General features: G+C 44.5%; 1 protein-coding gene across 1 annotated transcript in view; it reads left to right on the plus strand.

The window, feature by feature from the left end:
• Nucleotides 1-21,333, plus strand: part of LOC144145353 (Na(+)/dicarboxylate cotransporter 3-like) — a 30,328-nt gene continuing 8,995 nt past the window's right edge. The window contains exons 1-10 of the mRNA XM_077676924.1: nt 1-398; nt 7,858-8,007; nt 9,068-9,183; nt 10,803-10,969; nt 12,319-12,397; nt 12,570-12,755; nt 13,191-13,313; nt 18,313-18,390; nt 19,617-19,721; nt 20,011-20,191. Coding sequence (XP_077533050.1) covers nt 288-398; nt 7,858-8,007; nt 9,068-9,183; nt 10,803-10,969; nt 12,319-12,397; nt 12,570-12,755; nt 13,191-13,313; nt 18,313-18,390; nt 19,617-19,721; nt 20,011-20,191 — 1,296 coding nt within the window. The 5' untranslated portion in view covers nt 1-287. The remainder of the gene's footprint in view (nt 399-7,857; nt 8,008-9,067; nt 9,184-10,802; nt 10,970-12,318; nt 12,398-12,569; nt 12,756-13,190; nt 13,314-18,312; nt 18,391-19,616; nt 19,722-20,010; nt 20,192-21,333) is intronic.

Here is a 21,333-nt window from a genome sequence, read left to right on the forward strand (position 1 = left end):
GTCCGCTGCGGGGTTGCTCAGAACCCTTACGTTGACAAGACGGAAATTGAGGCATCTGGCACGGAGCCCAGCAGTCCCTACTCGACTTCGTTCTCAGAGGTGACTGAAGCCGCGGCCGCTGAACGGAGCCACAGGCGCGGAGCGGTATTGCGTCGCTACCCTTTATGTCCGCTCCTCTACCTTCGTGCGGTGTACGTTATTGCTCCTCTGCGGAGTGAGGCACGTGTGCGGGTCGTTCGGTGACTGCACGACGGAGAGCACTGAAGCCTCTGGTCTCCAAGCGAACGATGGGGACCGGAAAGAAGATCTTGTTTCAGGCGCTCGCTTCCTGGAGGCAAATCCTTATGGTCACCATTCCACTCATGCTCCTGCCTCTGCTCTTCCTGGAAGATGTCCGGGTATGTAATCAATGTTTGTCGTTCTCACCGTGCGAATAGAATGCGACTAATAGGCATTCGTGCGAAATTTTTGGAAGTACCCCTAGCGAGGTTTACCGGCAATCACCAGGTCCGAGCACCCCTTCCTCAAATAGACAAGCCCAGTGATCCACCTCTTATTTTAGGTATTTTCTAAACAAAATGAAACAGAATCAACGGCAGGAAGAGCCCGCACATCATGAAGGCGTGATAGAAACAACGTGTCAAAAAGAAAGCAGAAAGAGGGTCACTGCCTCACGGAGGGATGAAGAGATGAAAATGGGAAGACATGAAGGTGGGTTCTGGAGATAATGTTTAGAATAAAGCCCTCCTTGCAACAAGAGAGTTCTTTATGCCCACAGAAATATCCGACCACTATCATATAGGTGTATATAATGAATGCATGTACGTCCCTGTTGATGAATCTCTACACAAGTCCTGCCCTGATATTGTACTGTGTACCGGTCTTGTAACAGTATGTATCCTTGCCATAGACATATTGCGTCTTTATACAAATTTATACCCCGTATAGCAGTTCATGTCCAGGCCACAAACTTTAGATGTTTATGTTGTTCTTCCGAGTGTATATATTTTAGCCTCTGGTTAGTGAGCATTACAGGTATACCACTTTCTATACTATAAGCCTTTATTATAGTACTATAAAGCTGTCTTTCCGGATGAAGTTAACGCTAGTCTTCCCAGTGGTTCTTCACTAATAAAGTTGGATGCATTTTGGTCTGATTAATAATGGCGTGTGATCCACGTCTTCGCTTGGCGCGGTGTCATCTACGGAATTTCGCATGAATAACTAACGAATGCTCATACCAAGACCACGTAAATTTTCTTCGAAGCGTACTTTTAATGCTTTCAGCCATTCACCAAACATGCGGCTTGGAATGATGCGACGGGTGCACTTTTCAAACGAGGCCCTTGTGGCCTGACAAGCCATTGTCTCTGCAAGATACCAGTCGGCCGGAGGTCTGGGGTTTCGCTGACGGCAAATTGTGGTTATCGTCTCGGAGTTGACATCGTGCACATCGGAATTGTGTACGTTCACCAGTACGCTAACACAGCAGTTTTCACTCAACCGAGACATCTGCGAGCACCGTTTCAGGTTAAGAACGGCAATAGTTCATGTACGGTATCACTGCGCCCAAGCGAAGGACCCGGATGTCAACGGCGCGCTCGTTTTGAAAGGAGATTGCCATGAATGCGTGATATCTTCTGCGTTTTCTCACGTAGTTTTTTTTTTTGCCGTCGCTGCAGTAGTTTATAACCATATCAAGTCCAAGAAAATACGAAAACGGCTCGTGCTATGTTCAAAATATTCCCAGTAACGAACTTCTTGCTCCGCGCGGAGTGACATCTGGCTGCGGTGATGAAGCACAGCGGCAACTTCCGTTGCCGTTCTGAACTTGTACCGGAGTATATATATAGCTGCTGCCGAACGCTCGTTTAGAAACCTACAGTTCGAACTTTTGTTTTCTAGAAGACTTGGTGGCGCCACGCTGCTATTCGCTCCCATTTGGATCATACGTGTTTTATTGGATTGCGTAAAGGAATCTTGGAAGTAGGGGGGATAAGAGGCTTAGTACTGTACTAGGTGCTTAATAATCTGGGCGTATCTGTAAGCATGTTGATATATCCATAACAGCTGCGTGCTGAACCTGTTCCCTCCTTTATCTTATTCATTTCTGTCGAGGGCAGTTTCGTGGCATAATTTATTTTCCTTTCCTGGAAATACCTGGACATTTAGCGATACGTGCACTATCCCTACAGCGCCAGCTCCCCCCCCCCCCCCCCCCTTTTCGAAATTCTCTACGACGGGCTCAAAACCATGGATCGTGACCCAAAATTAAAAGAACCTGCTCTTAGACTTGGCTCCTTCTTCCCATCAGCATCCCGTTCAAGATATGAGGTGACCCATCCGCGTAGATTGCGTGCCAAGGATGAACGCTGCTGCCTCTGTTAGCTGATACGGCACAGCGAGTTGGGAGTGTTTTGATCAATTCCACGAATATCCTCACTCCCATATTGTTGCGACGTGCGCTGATAAATCAGTAATGTTGACAGGCCTAGAAGCGGGGCTATTTTGAGCTAATCAAGGTTTAGTATCGAGGAAGGTATGGGACAACCCTTACAGCTAATTGAAGAGGTCGCCTCGAATCTCAGTTTATGAACACTTGATAATACTTTTATTACGCGCCTCGTAAATTTCTGCGCTGATATGGTCTGCAAGATAGCCGCTCTCATACTTGAAAGAAAGCCAACGTGAGGGCCATAAAGTACCCTCCTAGGGCAGCGCACAAGCAAAAAAAAAAAAAAAAGGCTGAGCGCTTGTGACTACATGGATTCACACAGATTTTTCCCAAGTTCAGGGTACGTCTAAACATTTTATGCTTATAAAGCGTTGGATAATACCTTAACCAATCAAGAAGGTCGCGGTTGCCGTAAGTGCCTACTCAGAAGACAGCGTCACCAAGGCTTCCGCACCACGAAACTCGTTTGGAGTGGGACAACCCCTTGAAGGGTATCATCAGCAACTTCAGGTAAACGCTAACGTCAGTCTAACGGTTCTCGTTACTCTGAGCATGGGGGCTGCAATGCAGAGTCGGAAAAAAAGCAGTCATAAATGTCTGGCTTTTTTTTTTCAGAGGATGAGAGGATGAAACGTTTCGCTCTATACATGTGCACGTTCGATTCTGACAGGCTACACTGACTAAGGGGAAGTTGACTTCGTGATCCTTTTGGAAATTTTGTCTTCGTGCTGGGAGTTGGCTAGAAATGCAGGTCAATTTCGCAAACTTGATTCAGACGCCGTTACGTGCAGCCAACATGAAATAAAACGCGAAGCCAAAAATGAAACTCTGAGGGCATGATTTAGGACGTTTCCTTTTATAAGCGCCCGTCAATGGCATGAATAATTTTGAGGATGAGGTACAGTCATCGCGCTTCATTATCAATTCGGCCTTTCAGTACCGGGCCTTACTTTTTTTCATAGTAACAACCTTTCGCCACACATTACTAATTACATACGCCTCCCTGCTGATTTGTTTGAACTGTTTGACAAAATTACGTATAAGCAAGCCCATGTGATGTGGTGGTGGTGGTTGTTGTGTGGGATCAGGCGGTGTTAGCCTGGATAGACATGTCGGCAATTGCTCTGCCCGGGCTCAACCTAACCAGTCAATAGCAGGGTCCTTTCACCCCCAGTCTGCCAGTCCCGTCTCCAGAAAGAAGTTTAGTAGAAGCCGCGACATTTTCCTGCGCGCTATCCAATGTGCCTTTGAGGAAACGATGGGGTCCAGAGTGTTGTCCGGGGCTGCCAACTTCCGGGTCGCTCAGAGCATTACGGTCCGTCCTACAGTATGCTCTGGGCAACGCATTACATAGTGGTGCACATCCCCTTTCACTGCACATGACTAACACAGAAGCGCTCGCACGAGGCCCGTCTTGAAAAGCTATGCTGTGGTTTTCACTGAGCCCGTTCGGATGCGGTACAGCAATGCTGCCTCCGATCTTGTAAGTCCCTTTGTGACGCAAGGCTGGTGATAGGGATCACTCAAAGACTTGAAGTGGTTGACTACTGCTCGCCTCAAGTCGTTCCAGAGATGTGCAGAAAGTTGAATAGTTGGTTCAAATAACAGCGCATTCCGTGCCATCTGCTCAGCGGCTTCATTGCCCTTGACGCAAACATGGGATGGAATCCTTTGAAACTGCTCATTAAAATACTTGCTGCTGAGTTCTTGCACAAGCCATAAGGAGCGCTGACAGACCCTTTTTGTGGGGATCCCGCGCTGCAAACGCTGTAGTGCTGCTTTCGAATTAGTCGGAATTACAACTTTCTGCGGTTTGTTTAATTAAGTTTCATCAAAGCAGCCGCGATGGCCGTGCACTCGGTTTCGGTGGAATACACTACATGATCCAGAAGTGCAGCCCAGGAGACCTGCGAATCAGGAATGACATACGCCGTCACACTAGCCTCTCTGTGGGGATTGAGTGAGCCATCCGTAAAAATTTGGAGGTGATTGGCGCAAGAGTTCTCCAGGGGTTCAAGTACCAAAAATCTGGCGGCTTCCACTGGTGTGTTTCTCTTGACTCTCGTGTAAGGAACATGTAGCTGACACTGGAGGTTCTCATGAGACCATGGCGGCATTGAAGTCTGAAATTTCCCCTGCCACTGATAGTTTTAAGAGCAGTGGACGCATGTGAGGCCGTCCTTGCGCGAAGCCGTCTTATTATTGCCCCATCTAGCACTGGTTTCCTCTAGGCGCATTATCTGCGTCAGTAACCTCTGCGACGCCATCAAACAGAGTGTAGCAGATTGCCTCTCCCGTATGACCTCGTTTTCTGCTCAATGTGGAACTCCAATTGCTGCGCTCAGCCCTTTCCTGTGCAACATCTCGAGGCGCTCACATTGGGAGTCTGAATGGGAGATCAGAGGTAGCTCTTAAATAATACGATTACGCGAATGAAAATAAGTGCTGGGTGCAGCTTAATCATGTAGGGAGTGTGCTAATCAAGGCGAACTGAACCTAACCCCTGATCTTTCTATCAAAAGTGGCACAGCCAATGGGAAACATTAAAAATGGTTCAAAATCAATTATTTCGTTTTCGCAGGTCCTTTAATAATAATTACACCGTTGCAGGCTCACCTTTACAACCGTATTCGTTCGAATACTTAGACGTTCACATTACGAATGGTTGGCCCTGAACCTTCCACATCAAGAACGACATTGCCAGTACAATAAAACTTACCCGCTTTTACCTAAAACTAGTGGACTACAAAACAATTTGGCTAGAACCAGTTTACATCACCATCATCAGAGACCTGCACCATAATTTTGGATAATAAAGTGCAGTCATCGCACTTCGTGCATCTCTCATATTTTTAAAGCGAAGCTTTCCATGCTGCACTGAGGGCTACGTAGTTATACCGAAACGCACTGCAGGAAAGCTGCGTTTACATAATGGGTTTCCACAAAGGCACACCAAGTCCGTGATGGTGTTCCAAATAAAATACGAGCGCCTCAGGAAAAAAATACTTCCCGTGGTCGAAATGGATCCCGGGTACCTCGTGTTATGAAACCGACATCTACCAGATTGCGCCATTCATACTCGGCATTAAAGCGAAGCTTGCTATGCCTTACTGTCGGTGATGTTACGCCAAAGCGCACTTCAGGAAAGTCACCTTTACACAGTGGGTATCCACAAAGGCACGCCAATCATACCACACACGTAAACAATGGGATGTATTTACGCACAAAACAAGATGCGGTAAAGCACTGGAAGAAGGAGGGGAGCATGTAGGTCCGCGGTCGGCAACCAAACCCGTCACAAATCACAATTGGCAGCACTGAGCAAGTAAAAATCTGCAGAAATTGAGAGAATTGTCGACTGATGCGTAGAATACTTGTGCCTCTTGTCTGGAGTGTGAGTTCTTTACAGCAAGATATGGCCATGAGTAGCGAAATACGTTGGATATTTTTATTCTCTCTAAGGGTTTTCTTTTGTTTCATTTCGCCAATGATATAAATTTATACCATTACAGCGCTGAAGTGCCTTTACTTCATTAATTGCGTTTTTTTTCTCGAAGATGCCAAATGTACTGCAGAGTTGGGAGATGTATAAGACGCATAATTGCTTTATATGCTTTCTGGGCTAAGGTAATCAGATTTAAGTAGTAAGAAAATCAAGTGGAAAGTTGACTAGTGAACGTAATGATAACCATAAGCTTGAAGTGGAAGGTGGCTGACTTTTGATGCTCAACGTTCTTAGGCTAACTACCCAATATTTTAGTGCCACGAAGTAATGCCCAACGTAGTAATGCCTGGTGACGAGATTAGCAGGTGGGGAGGAAGAAAACTCGGCGCTGATTGGCTAACAGACAGCGTGCGCAGGCGCCTCGCCGAACCAGCGCAGGAACTGTTCGGTTTGTTGTATTCCCGATCTCCCACATCCAACGTACTGCATTGTAATCCTCCCCATCTGGCATAGCAAGCACTGCCGCTGGCAGGCACTGAAATAAAATATTATGGCCCTTTTTGATGGCCTGGTGAAATAATTCTCGGATTCCTGTCACGACGTTCTGTGGAATAACTGGCAGTGCTTTGGCTGATGCAGCTACCCGGACAGGCGATGACAGTGAAAGCACCATCTTGCTTCCGCTTTCAAGGACCGGTGCCGCTAGGGTGCTTTCTGAGTTCGCGTACAGGACCTCTATTAGTCAATGGAATACACCGGACTTTGTGCATCCGCGCCTCCACAACCAGGACCCTCTACTCCAGCACCATCTTCCGTGTTGGCTGTCTCGATTAAGTCTACTTTACTTTGTAGACTGTGGTTGGGAGTGGCCTTTACAAAAGCCTACTCCTTCCTCATCGGGATGGCCAGTAGTGCCCACTACGACGCCTGCGAGGTTTAAGAGACAATCGAACATGTGCTTGGTCGTTCCCCGCAGTATTCATCAGAAATACGTGTTTTGGTTGTCAAGCTTAGCCGATTGGACAATCAACCATTCACAGTAGAGACTTCTAGGACACCGACCCCTACAATCGATTTCGCAGAAGGCAACAAAAGCCCGTTTGCGTTTCAGGAAGGACACAGGCTCAGCTGAAAGACCATAGTGCCCACACATGGACTAAAGTGTGTGAGCGGCCCCACTCCTATCCCGTATTTTTCGCCTGCCCTCTCTTTCATTCCCTGCACACCCCTCCGCAGTGTCGAGTAGCAATCCGGGCTCCCTTTGGGCCTTTCCGTTCGCATTTCTCCACCTCGTGCGCTACCAGAGCTGACCTTTTCAGTCTGCATTAAAGAGCTTTCTCTCTCTTTCTCAACTGATATGCACCGCCGTGAACACTGGCCCTTCGCGTACGGAACACAATTGCTTGGCAAGTTTGTATACATTGTTTTTCTTGTAAGTCGTGTCGGCTTACACACTGCTACTAAATAAATGACAAACTCGCATTTAAAGTCATTGCGTTTGCGGCTTTGATACGCTAGTTTCTTCAGAAGTCACCGACAATTTTGAGTGTTGGATCCGTTAAATTGACGGCTAGTGTCCGGCTATCTACCTTCAAAAACAGAACTAGTTATAAAATCGTTAGCACTTGCCTCAGAGCGCTTCATCGACAGTGAGACTGGAAACCAGTAAAGATGCGAATTGGGGCTCAAAGTGTGCAGATTCTTGTTTTTTTTAATCCGCAAGCGAAGCAGGAGACCCACGAAAGTCCGAAATTGCTTCAACCTCAGGCTGTCAAAGACTTGACAGTAGAAACGACCACCAAACAAGAAACTAACGCTTTCGTTCTTTTAAAGAAATGTTAAACAATATATAATCGCAAACGCTTATTCGACGCATCGATAGATATATTCCTCCAAAATATTTAGGCTAAACATTTGCAATAAACGCACTGCTCTAACGTGTATGATTTCCTTCCAGAAATCTCGCTGCGCCTATGTCGTCAGCATTGTCGGGCTCTACTGGATCGTGGAGCCCATACCCTTAGGAGCCACATCCCTGCTGCCAATCGTCTTGTACCCTATGCTCGGCGTCCTTACCACAGAGAGGACGTGTCAGTTATACATGAACGTACGTATACGCTGACACGCAGCAAGGCGTTGTCCCATGAGCCTCCATACTTTTCTTAGCCATATCTCTTTTTATATTTGTGATTTTGTGAGCGACGGCGGCGTCCCTAACTCATAATATTAACCATAATCGCAGCACTTATGCGTGATTCATTGGGAAAATGGATAAGAAATAGGAGCCCGCCTAGGTGGCCGGTTCTATGAAGAAAATTGACCTCACCGGGTGCTTGCACGTTCTTCTAAGCAGTATACTGTACCACTACTGCAGTACCACTATGGATATGAGCGTCAGCTACCCACGCACAATGACGATCCGGTGGAGGGCAGAAGACATGAAAAATGATCCACGAGCGACCTGGGATGACTTTTCATGAAAGTTTGACGATTTATAACCTTCATTACACAATGTTGCGATATCTCGATGCTGTCTCAGCATCGACACAGCTGCGATCTGGAATCATTGCCTAGAATAGCGGTCCGCTAAATTCTATGTTAACAGCGAAGCTGTATATCAATTCGTTGATTCTGGCGTTCCAAAAAAACTCAGTATAACAGTATAAACAAAAGAAACCACCAACACCGGCAGCATTCGAACCTGTGTCTGATAGCCCAGACACCGAGTCAGAGTCAGTCGTCTTACCCACTCGGCTACGACAGTTTTATTTTTCTTTATTGCAACTCGGCTACGACCGTGAGTTAGTACCAGAGAGTCAAACGGCTTACTCACTCGGCCGTGACTGTGGGAAGAGTAATCACGCTCGTGCTCGACACAGAACACGTGATAGGGTACATGTTGCACTTGCGGGCCCGTAGTTTGAGTGTGCGCGTTTCGTTCATTCATCCTGATTCTTCGATGTACTTCTTCGCCGTTATACCAACAAAGATGGAGTAAAGGTAGTCGCGGCAGCGAAGAAGAAGCAAATCGGCTGCAATCGTGAACTGCAATCGTCTTGATGGTTGTGAAGATTGCGTACAGCATCGCTCCCTTCAAGTTTTACGCGTTAGTGTGAACTTCCTTCATTTTTCAAAATATTTTTTTGCCCTTTCACCCGTTCCTTTAGGACACGAACATAATGTTCGTGGGTACCTTGATCATGGCTATCGCCATTGAGCACTCGCACTTGCACCAACGGATCGCTCTCAAGACCCTCTGTCTTCTCGGCACGGGCATTAAGATGTAAGTGAGTCTTCTATCACGCTTGCTGAATTTTGGAGGATCTTATGTCGGAATGGGGCCTACAGCGTTAAAGTTCTCCCATACTGATGACGTCGCAATGCGAAAACGAAGAACACAGAGGTAAAAAAAGTAGCAAGAATTTTCAAGGAAAAGAAAGCCTCACATGCAATGGGCATTTATTTATTTATTTATTTATTTATATTTATTTATTTATTTATTTCAATACTCTCAGTGCCCTGAAAGGCGTTACAAAGAGGAGTGGGAAGGTTATACAGTGCATGTTATAGCCGTCTTAAATTAAACAGGATCAGGGTTGCTGGCAATGGAGGCGGGGAGGCTGTTCCAGTCCGATGCTGTCTTCGGCAAGAACGAATTGAAACGTAAATTCGTCCGGCAATTGGGGACGGGAAATTTTAATCTGTGGTCAAAGTGTGGGGAAAAATGTAAGATGGAGGTGAAACAATGTCATTTTTAATGTCCGGGTTAGCGTAGAATATTTTGTGAAAAAAGGTTTAAACGTGCAATTTTCCTGCGGGTTGTTAAAGTGGGAAAGTTAAGGTTTGCTTTCATTTATGAAACGCTAGCTGCCCGAGGGTAGTTGGAAACGATGAAATGAGAGGCACGGTTCTGGATTGGTTCAAGCGATGAGGAGAGCGACAATAATTGTGGACACCAGATACCGCAAGCGTATTCGAGTTTAATCCTAACAAGTGTTTCATAAAGCTGCTATTTCAAGGAAACAGGAGCTAAGGGAAAGTTACGACGTAAGTAGGCAAGCATGCGATTAACATTGTTAGTTACAAAATCTACGTGCGTTTGCCAAGAAGGGCTGCTACTCATGTGAATGCCAAGGTATTTGTACGTGTTAGCTGTTGTGAGCGGAGTATTGCTAATTACATAGGTATCCGTACCAGTTTTTCTGCGCACTTGTTCTTTGAAAATGGGTACCGGAAACGACTAGCTTAATTTCAGATCTTACCCAAACTCAATGCAGTTGAGATCAACACCCGTGTTTCGCCATTTTGCTGCACATTTTATGAGCCTGTGTATGTAGTAAATAAATTCCTTTTTATGAGAAATTATTGTGTAACAACAAAACTTTGCAAGCGCCATGAAGTGCTGTTAAAATATATTTTCTAGGGCAATATGCTGACATTGCCCACGAAGGCGGGATATTATGAACAAAAATTGCGATGCTGTCAATTGCAAAGTTTTTCGCACGTAATAAAGGATTCATGGGGTAGTGAACTAAATAAAACCTTTCCGAAGCCGAGAATTGTATATCTGCTTACACACCACCTGCCGACAAAAGCAACACAAAGACACGCTTGAGGCTGGCCCATATCAGACAAGCGTGGACGCCGAAGCTATGTTTTGTTCGAAAACAAAAATAGACTGGATAAGACTTCGGAAACACCATCGACTAAGGTTTCTTTTGTTGAGACCTTGTTGTATCATTCGCGAAATAAGGCAGAAGGCTGGCTGGCCATATACAACTTAAGAAGTTGCAGACACGACAATTCCCAGCATTATCGGCAGTGTGTATTTAGCCTTCGCGTGACACGTCGGAGGGGTTCTGTTTGATTTAGGCTCGTTCCTCCCTATCTTGCCTTTCCCAGGCTGGTATTCGGGCTGATGTTCATCTCCATGTTCCTCTCCATCTGGATCAACAACGTGGCCATCACGGCCATGATGATGCCCGTGGTGAATTCTTTGTCGCACGAGCTACTGCAGGAGAGGCGGCGAAGTCTATCTCGGGGCAACATAGACGTCGAAGGAATAGTCGGTACGACTGGACGATCACTTTCTCGGGCAATTCTTTTAGTCCCAGAGCAAGTGTTACCGGCACAATTACCAATGCTATGTCGTTATGCTTCTACTAGTATACTATTACAACAACTGCTACTACTTTTAGCTACTCCTGTTACCACTATAAGCATTAATCCTGCAACACTTACTAGTATACTGTTACTATTACGGCTAACACTACCACTTCGCGTAGTACTATCACATTTAATACCACTATTGCTAATACAACTATGACGACAACGACGCACAAACACGTATTCCTAGAAAATCACTAATAGTGCTGACTCGTTAGTGATGTGTATAATTGATTGATTGTATTGTTTAACGCGCCGACGCAACGCAGGCGATGAGGCGCGCCGTAGTGGAGGGCTCCGGATTAATTTTGACCACCTGGGGATCTTTAACGTGCGCCGAAATCTCGGACACACGGGCGTTTTTGCTTTTCGCCTCCACCAGAAAAGCGGCCGCCGCGGCCGGAAATCGAACCCGCGACCTCGTGCTCAGCAGCGCAGCGCCTTAGCCACTGAGCCACCGCGGCGGGTATGTGTATAATATCAATTTTATAGTCGGGTACTTATGACTGCAGACAAACGGTCTAAAAAATTTGCTCTTTGCACAGCCGCTTTAATTTTAACTGGGAAATGTTAGATGCAGCATTTTATTTTGTCTGCAGTGGTAAAAATTGAGATTTTGAAGTCTGGGATTTCTTGGTACCTCCGCGGTGGCTCAGTGGATATGGCCTTGTGCTGCTAAGGCCATAGATGTGAGTTTGATTCCCGGTTCGGTGGCCGCTTTTCTGACGGAGACGAAACGGCAAAACGCCCGCGTGTTCGGTATTTCGGCGCACGTTAAAGATACACAGCTGGTCAAAATTAATCCGGAGTCCTTCACTAAGGGGCTCTTCATCGCCTTCGTAGCGTCGGCGCATTAAACCCTCAATCAATCAATCAATCAATCAATCAATCAATCAATCAATCAATCAATCAATCAATCAATCAATCAATCAATCAATCAATCAATCAATCAATCAATCAATCAATCAATCAATCAATCAAGCAAGCAAGCAAACAATCAAGCAAGCAATCAATCAACCATAATAAATTGATTAGTACTAAATAATTCATTATTAATTAGTCACTTAATCAATTGATTGATTGCTTGATTGATTGATTGATTTCTTCATGCCTTGGAATACGAAATATATATTGTGCACACTAATAAAACGAGGAAATTACAGTGTTAGGTTTTATTTAAGCCACTTTTTAAACCGTATCCAGACTAAAATCAAGTTCAGTTCATCCTTTTTGTTATCTTTTTTTCTTGCAGCTCTGAGGGAACGCGTCGAAAAAGCCGAAAAAGAGGCTGCCGTCAACAAAAATACGAAGCTACTACTGCAGAACGATGGGTAGGGACATATAACCATTTCCTTTTCTTTATCAGTGGGATCTAACATAAACAGGGTGATCGATATCTCGTTCTCAATTTGCGTCACGCGACCTCACAATATCTTGGTGCAGTTTGCTTGCTATGTTCGTTACGGTGGCAATGGATTGCAACCACGTGCCTGTTTTCTGCAGGGATGAACAGCCCGAAGTGGTGGTTCCTATGAAGGTGCACAACAGGAGACCAGCCATCGACAAGACGACTGAACGCCGTATTCGGTCACTCCTCTACCTGAGCGTTTTGTACGGGGCTAACACGGGGACCATCACGACCATTACAAGTGGGGCCTCTAATGTGGTCTTCAAGTTTGTCATTGAAGAGTGAGTCGTGCATGTTTGAAGTAGAACACATCAGTAGGCTAAGCTCACGTATACGATTTAGGATTGCTTCAGCTGATGGGAGTGCGTGTTGTGGTGGCCTAAATGTAGTACCGTGAATAGGAATGTAAGTATTATCCGATGAGCCAATGTGGAAGATGAGCTGTGAGTTTTTCTCGAACGAGTATAATTATAACGGATATCCATTAAAGGACGCTCGCAACGCATGCTGTACAAATTAAATAAAGGACTAATCACTGGAAAAATGGCGCCCTTGAGCATATAGGTAGCTCGTAAAAGATTATTGGGAACAGCAGACAGGGCGAATGGCTACATAGATGCCAGTTTTACCAACGAAATTCGCAATTCTTTACACCTTCGTAGTTTGCAAGCCTAACGTGTGTTTATGTGTGCTTCTCTCTTGCGTTCTCCTTCCAGCTTGTACGAAGAGCGAGCCCCGGTAGATTATGCTCTGTGGTTGTTCTTCGCCTTACCGACAGCTCTGATCGGGACGGCCCTTGTGTTCTTCACTGTCGTGCCCTTCTTCTTCCGCTGCAAGAGGTGGGTTTTGCACTGAGCCGGTTCCGGCGATACACCTTACATTCGACGTCACACATTTAATACATACCGATTCTTGGAACTTGGAATGCATGCGTTAGTCTTTGGAACCCGGTAAACTCTTAGCTGTATCTGCTCTCTCAAAGCATAAATGATTGTGTGTAAACTAAGGGTACTATTGTAACCCCACCTTAACCCAATTTTATTTATTTATTTATTTATTACATACTGTGGGCCATTGAAGGTCCATGCAGGGTGAGTATTTACATAGTACTCAAAGCAAGGACTACAATGCGAACATGAATACAGTGAAACAAGTTTAGCAACTCACATCATTTCGAACGAAATATAAGCTCTGTAAGAGAATTCTAATGAGGTATTGCACGAGGAAAGACAGAGAATTTAAATGTGTCAGTTCAAGCGAAATGCGCTGTTAGTAAATGAGGGTGGTGATGACGCGTTTGTCGCGTCATTAAAGGGGATATATACGGTGTGACGTCAATGGCAAATTGTTTGTTGACAATTTGCGCGAGAAAATCCAGGCGGATTTTTTTCCTTCGGAGTTGACGAGAGAGGATATCTTTAGCTTGTATAAGGTCAGAGGGGGAATCCAACGTGGGAAATTGAGAAAAAAAACGAATCTAACGGCTCTCCTTCGAATCCTGTCGAGCTTTTTAATGTTGGCATCAGTGAACGGATCCCGTGCAATGCATGCATATTCAAGTTTACGGTGAATAAGTGAGAGATAACCCAGTAATTTAGGCTTTGGAAATGTTTCACAGTTTGTAAAAAGGTTTACAGCACAGCTTGCGCAAAGCAGAATAGCAGATATTCTCAATATGGGAATTACAGGACAGATCGTCGGCAAATTTTACACCTAGATACTTGTTGTTGGTGTCTTGTGTTAAAAGAGAGGACCTTAGCGTTTATGAAAAAGTAGTAGACGTTTTTTTACGAGTTATGCGAAGAAGAACGAATTTTTCATTATTACTCAACATTCTCCACTCCCTGCACCACCCCTTTATATTATTTAGGCTTGCTTGAAGGTCGCCCTGATCATTGGAACTGAAAATACTCGTGAACAAAACACAGTCACCCGTGAACAATCTGATGGTACCACCAAGCAACCCGACGAACACAATATTATTTATATATAATAAAAAAGCAAAGGTCCTGGTGCACTTCCTTGGGGTACTCCTGAAGTCACTGGGAGACAGCCCGATTGTTGTACACCAACTGTTACGCGCTGTAAGCGGTTATTCAAGTAGGTAGTAATCCCATTTTAACCGGAGAGCCGCTTTTCTGCACCGAATGGGACTTACTTCATTAGTAGAAGGAGGACTTTTAGGCCTCAAAAAAGCGCGTTTTGGGTACCAAACATAGGCAGACAAAATACTGTTTTAGGCCTCCAACGTCGTAAATATAAGCCCCAATAAATATTACACAAATGCAAATAACTTCGAATGGTGACTTGCGGGACCTGTATCTACAACAGGAATGTCGAAAAAAGTTATTTTTTATGATGGCACAAAGAAAACAACAGCTTAATATAACCGTTCAGTTGTCACACGAAACTTCTGGACAAATGAATATCCATTGTCATTATTAAACAAGTGCAATGTTCACATCCAGGTCCAATGGTCAGTATACCGCTTGCTCGAGCGTCGCATATAGCGAAACACGAAAAAAAAGAACACTTGAGAGCTGGGAATACTGAATAAAAAAGCGGTACTTTATGTCTCCCTGACGCAATTTCTTTACGACACGGCAAAAACCGACACCAATAATAAAATAAAAAGAGATGACGATTTATCAAGAAGTAACATGCTCTTGCATAATGACACTTATAGGTACAACTCCACCAACATTTTCATGTACAAAAATGATATTAATTGTAATGGCAATACGTCCCAACACAACCGAACACAATTCCACACTTTTGAAGAGCCTTTTTTAAAAGGTGTCTTGCAGCCCAACAGATTTTCGTTGGAAAAGCATGTTTTAGACCCCGTTGGCAGTGTGAATTTTAAGGCGTAGAAAATGCTGCTGCGTAGTTATGTTTTTGCAGTTGGGTCTTCAATATAGGAATGATCTATTTACAAAGGCGCGTTCGATGCGCAAACGTTGCGTTGAAAATAGAGGCGGATTTGAGTATGCTTCTAGAAACGATGATGGCACTGCACACGTCTGGGGAAATATGTTTGGAGAGCGCCAAAAACTTAGTCCAAGAATCACTCTGAATATTGTGGAAACAATCGCAAACTATCGCCTTCTCTAGATTTCTGGATTCAAAATTGTGCGTATTGTCGCTAACATGAGGTCCCCATTCCATCGCTGCTAGCGGCTGTTTTCGGCAGTTGGTTGAACTTGAGGACTAGGTTGAACCACATAGAGCTCCGAACAGTCAATGCTACAGGGCAACACGAATAACCACATCAAACTGCACTCGAAAACGAAACAAGCTTGGGCTAAACTGTGTTCACATAGGCGCCGATTTTGAAAATAGCCTTTACAGGCTTTTATAAGTATTTAGGCACAAACGTCCGAATAGGCATTTATAGGCACTGTAAAACACCATACAAGTCGTTCTCAACCTCCAACTTATGCTCATAACACAAAGTAGAGGGAAAGGAGAACAAGGAACTAAGCAGTCGTTTGCCCAAATTCTGGTATTAGGTAATCAGCATTTTAGCAAAAAAGAAAGTGTAGTTTCTGGAAAAATATAATGATAAAAAGAAGAGTGAGAAGCCATGATTATGTATATAGTATTAATCAAGGATGAAATAGCGGAAAGCTTGCAACTGCCGAAGGAAGCACCACTGGGGAGAAAAGCCTCCAAACATGATTGAAAACTTGTCTCGTTCGTCAAGAGAGTATGGTGAATTTCTAATTTCGGTGGCACAAGCAAGATATCAATAAAGGGAGTGGGGTGGTGGCAAGAAGAAACAGGGGGTAAAAAGGACGACAGAACAATAAAAACAAAAGCCAAGGAGGAAAAGTTATTCAAATTAAAAATTTAAGGATCGTGTGATATACCGTGGTCTACATAACTTTCCTATTGTTTTGTTCATTTTGCCCCAGTGAAATTGCAAAATATCTGGTTGTCATCGTAAGGGAATACATCCAAGCCGCGCATCATTGATGCGGAGCATGTACCACAAAAATGATTATCGGTAGTCATTATTTAATTATAGGAAGACTGATTGCCTTTCTTTATCCTCTGGGAGGGGTGGTTGGAGGCACAACCCTCGGTTTACACTTAGGTATGCGAGTTTCAAGAGTACTTGCTACGTTTGTAAAGGGATTTATCGCGTATTAGTATTTTAAGGTTACTAGCTGTTTTTATAAAGTTGACTCGGTAAAGTTTACAAACATGAAAATCTTCCCTCGCTGGATTTAGAAGAGGTGCGACGGGTGGATTTTCGGCTTGATAGATGAACGTTCCGATAAATGTTTCTTCAAAATGTGCTGATTAACATTTTTAGAACGACTGAAGATAAATGATCTCTACTCCGTTAAATTACCCACAGCGCGTGTGAAAATGTCTCAATTACAAGTGGCTAAAAGGTTTCCTCATAGAATTTTACCATGTGGGGGCTGCCTAAACACGACCTAAACGGGGCTTTTAAGGGCATAGCAGTTTAGGGGCCAGCCTTGTCGTCGTAGCTCGTCCGCTGGCATGGTATCACGTGGCATCACGCACGCAAACAGGGTCCCACGGGGTCACGCAACCAAGCAGAGGCTCCGAAAAGATACTCGCTTGAAAATATAAGTTTATTATTGAACAATCCCGGTATCAACGATACAACGTAAAAATAAGCAGCAATTAAACATTTGCAGCGCCTGTTGTTACTACAAAACAGAGCCGGAAGGCTAACAGTTACAGACACTTACAGAAACACACAAACGATCTCAAGTTGGTTACAAAACAAAATATTAACATACGAACAATTGTAACAACCAAAGATTAAAATACAAACAATTGTGAAAACCAGTTGTACTAACATATATCCCTAAGGACACAGGTCTGAAAACCGGCATAAATAATAACGCTTTTGTTTGGCACCTCCAGAGACTGGGTGAACCAATGTCGCAGAAACTCTTCCTCACCCAACAGGGGCAAGTCACCTTCCATAAAGGTCACGAGATGCTGTCTGAAAAGCGCATTCAAAGGCCACTGCATTTTGTGGAGCTGCCCCGCGGGGATTGCACCACAGTGCGTAATCGCCAATTACTGCGAATAGTCTGCCTAGGCGATTTCCAGGGCAATGTTCCTTCAATTGACACCATGCACCAAACTTGGACGGACCCGCTTGTCCTTCGATTCAGTCTACCGGCCAAAAGTTCACATCATACTTGAACAAGCAGTTTATATAGTCATAACCAATCGAAACTCCTGAACCGCTCGCACTTGTCATACACGTCCCCATTATTTAGCGCAAAGAAAACTGCAGGTCCATTTGAGGCAAAATATACGTAATTAACCGGCAACCCCCGCGTCCATTTAGTTAGGAGCGCTCGTTGCGTCGGTATTTACAATAGTAAGCGGGAAAACGGGCCACCTAAGACAAAAAACGACGCTTCCGAAGCTGCGCAGTAGGACTCCGGCGCGTGCGAGATGGTAGCAAGCACAGGAGGAACAGAAATCCCGCTCATGCTGTTCCAGGCAGAGGGCACGCGAGCACTGCGAAAGCGGGAAATTTGAATTGCATTGGACAAAACCTCTGTTGACACCATAAAAAGAGGAGTGAGACAGGGAGGGGAAGAGTTTGGAGGGGTGGTAGGAGTAAACGGACAACGGCACCACAGCCCCTCTGGCGAACCACTGCTCTGCACTTCCGACAGCTTTCGCGTTGAGTAAAACTGCTTTAATTTTTTTGTCTGACACAATCCCTTTTCTGTCGCTTTCAAACAACCTAACTGTTTGTATTTTAACTATTTAGAAACATGTATTTCCATTAACAATGAATAGCAGAAATATTTGCTCTAACTGATATTTCAGCCCCGACTTCGGAAAAGAGAGCGGTGACTCCACCATGGCTGCTATACGTCGAAACTACGCGGCGCTGGGACCAATCAAGTAAGCAGACGAGGGTCTTGGAACTGTGCTCTGCAAAAATACATGTAGAGGTTTCGCTGTCGCTTTAGGGATCAGCTCTGCAAAAATAAATGTCTAGCACGCCTTGCGTCATGACGTGGTTATGATGATTTTAGATTGCTACGACGAAATTACGATACTCGGTGCCGGTTGGTGTTTTTTTTATCATGAGGAAGCGTGTGTAGTTCCAACGGGAACTTCCGTCGCCGCTGAGCCTGTTCCTCTTATGTGACGCTTTGTGACAATTTCCGTTATAAAATTCGCCAAATGAAAATATTTTTTTTTCAAAAAGGCAAACACACGACACACAATTTTTCGATAGAAACATAATTTGATTGTATTTGAAAAAATGGTTAATTTTTGAATGCATTAGCAGAAGCGGTAAAGGTTCCTGCTATTTTGATGTGTTTAATTAGTACCAGGTACAAACTATAACATTTATGGCACTGCTTTGACGAGAAGAATGCGGGAAAGTGTGACCAAGGAATTGAGGACGACTTTTGTTAACCCACTCTGAGATTCTTTGGTCAGGCTTTTTGTTCCTGAAGGGGACGAAAGTGGGTATGCTGTTTTCGCTCACCAACATCGCCAAAAGGGAGATAGAACGGAACATGAGTATTCCATGTGCTTAGCCCTCTAATCATGCCTTTGAGTGGATTTGTTCCTAGATGGGCATACTTTACAGCGTATTCGTTGTTAACACTTCTTTTTCCTGGCGCGGCTAACTTCTGCAGTGCCCATTTTTTCTGTCTCACTATGATGCCTAAACCGGGTTAGATGTTGGTTAATAGAGTTTTGATCACTAATTAAGCAAATAGTAGGCAATCACAGTCCTTCAAAAGGAAGCGCTTATGATGTCCGTCTTTGGAACAAAAAAATGAAAAATCGTACGACTTCTTTAAGAAGATCGGTACACAATAGTTCAAACGCTCTCTTCCTGCTACGTACCTTCAACATCGTATTTATTAATAGACTGTTTAGCTCTACTGTTGTAAAGGCCTCACTAATTTGTGTCGTGCTTCACGTAATGAAATGTTCTTCTAATCGTTTCTGTGGGAGGTTTTACCTTGGAACTCGTACGATACTGTGGCTGTAAACTATTCGCCACAATAGCCTACCCCTATCTCTTCATTCACACTAAAAAGAAATTTACATCCAACTGCCCTAATCACGTTTTCAGGCAAATGACTGGTGTTCCTGTGTCACAGGTTTCACGAGGTCGCTGTCCTTCTCTTGTTCACTCTACTCGTGTTCCTGTGGCTCTTCCGGGACCCCATGTTCGCCAGAGGATGGGCGACTTACTTCGGAGCCATGTGAGTCACCGCCGCTGCTGTTTTATCATTTTTTCAGAGCTGTACTTACGGATGGAACCAACATGCTGGGTACTAACCGCACATTATCACTGTTTTCAGAAACTTCGAGCAACTTCATGCCTGTATAGAACTAGAAAGCGCACATTATTTGTTAAATTTACGTTTAAAACAACGCCCTGTGTTATTATAAAGAAAGGTAGGCTAGTTTGGGGAAAGTATCTGCAAAGTGAGATGGGGAATTCCGCAATGTGCGTGGCTCAATGTGCTTATTACTGCTTCCGCACTGCAGAAAGCCCAAGGATGCAACAGCGGTAATGATACCAGTGGTACTGCTGTTTATGATCCCAGCAAAGCCATGGGAGGGTGCAAAAAGTCCTGCCCTTCTGACGTGGAAAATGGTGCAGGCGAAGTTGCAGTGGAGCGTCATTTTGCTCATCGGCAGTGGCTTCGCCGTGGCTGAGGGAATGAGGGTAAGCAGTAGAGAATGGAGCGGTGAGCATACAGTGTGCAAATTGCAAATGTCCTCGTGCAAATATTGTTATACCACAAACCATCTCACCGAATCGTAAGCATTTCTGTGGCTACTGCATAGTGCCCTCTAAGGAAATCCCGTGGTTCTGGTTCACCACAATGTCCTCAAGTGGCAAATTTATGCCGCTAACAAAGGATACTGGGCAAATGACAGCGACGTACGTGCATGACATTTGGCTCAAAAATGTGATCTGCGCTGTGGCACTCCGCAATTCAGAACTGAACTTTTTGAGCCCTATCATATGCTTGACATCTTCATTCCTCCGAAAGTTTTTGTTGGCTCGATGAATTGTCCCGTTGAGTGCACGGCGGGAAAGCCGAACTACATGATTGTCGGGTTTATGGGTTGTGACTGGCTAGGTTAAGGCCACAAATTCGCTCACAGCAACCTTTACACGTACAGTTGTCCAAAGTCTTAGCTGGAGCAACGCTTTACCCGCTCATCGTCTCCCCCTGCTTCGGTGTAAGAAAATTTAGTCACAACTGCCGCATTTCCTTCAAGTTTAAGGGGAAACTTAAGTCCTCCAAAATTGTTTGAACAGTTTTTCCGTTTAATTTTTGAGATAGTCCATTCGAAAGTAAAATCTGTTGTTCCAGCTGAGCCTGTGGATGACTGTACGTTTGTTACAAAAACAATAAAACTGCGCACGTGTCTAGCGAACTAGGATAAAAACATAATAAGGATAAAATATAAATTTAATACAACGATATGACAAAAAATACATAGCTTCACTGGCCGTTTATTACCATGTACTTCATGGACGACATTCACAGGAAAGGGGAGTGTTTTATATTTGATTATCTGAGAGCGCAGCTCGTAGGCTGACGCGTTGCGATTGCCTTGAGACGCCTTTAGAATGAAAATCGGCACTTCTGGCACTGCAGATGGTAAAATTCAACATAATAACCACGCATTGGGTTAAAGTTACACTAGCGCGTAAAGCAAGCTTCCCTGTATCAGTAAATTACAGTGTCGTAATGAAAATATACCAGCCGTAGGCAGCAGAAGCAGCAATTTATTAACACGGAAAATTCTAAATAATTTTGAGTATCGTCGCCACATACAGTTTTCGGAACTACA

The sequence above is a fragment of the Haemaphysalis longicornis genome, unplaced genomic scaffold (genome assembly GCF_048455015.1).
Source record: "Haemaphysalis longicornis isolate Haplotype H1 unplaced genomic scaffold, Haemaphysalis longicornis Haplotype H1 scaffold_7, whole genome shotgun sequence".
Lineage (NCBI taxonomy): Eukaryota > Metazoa > Arthropoda > Arachnida > Ixodida > Ixodidae > Haemaphysalis > Haemaphysalis longicornis.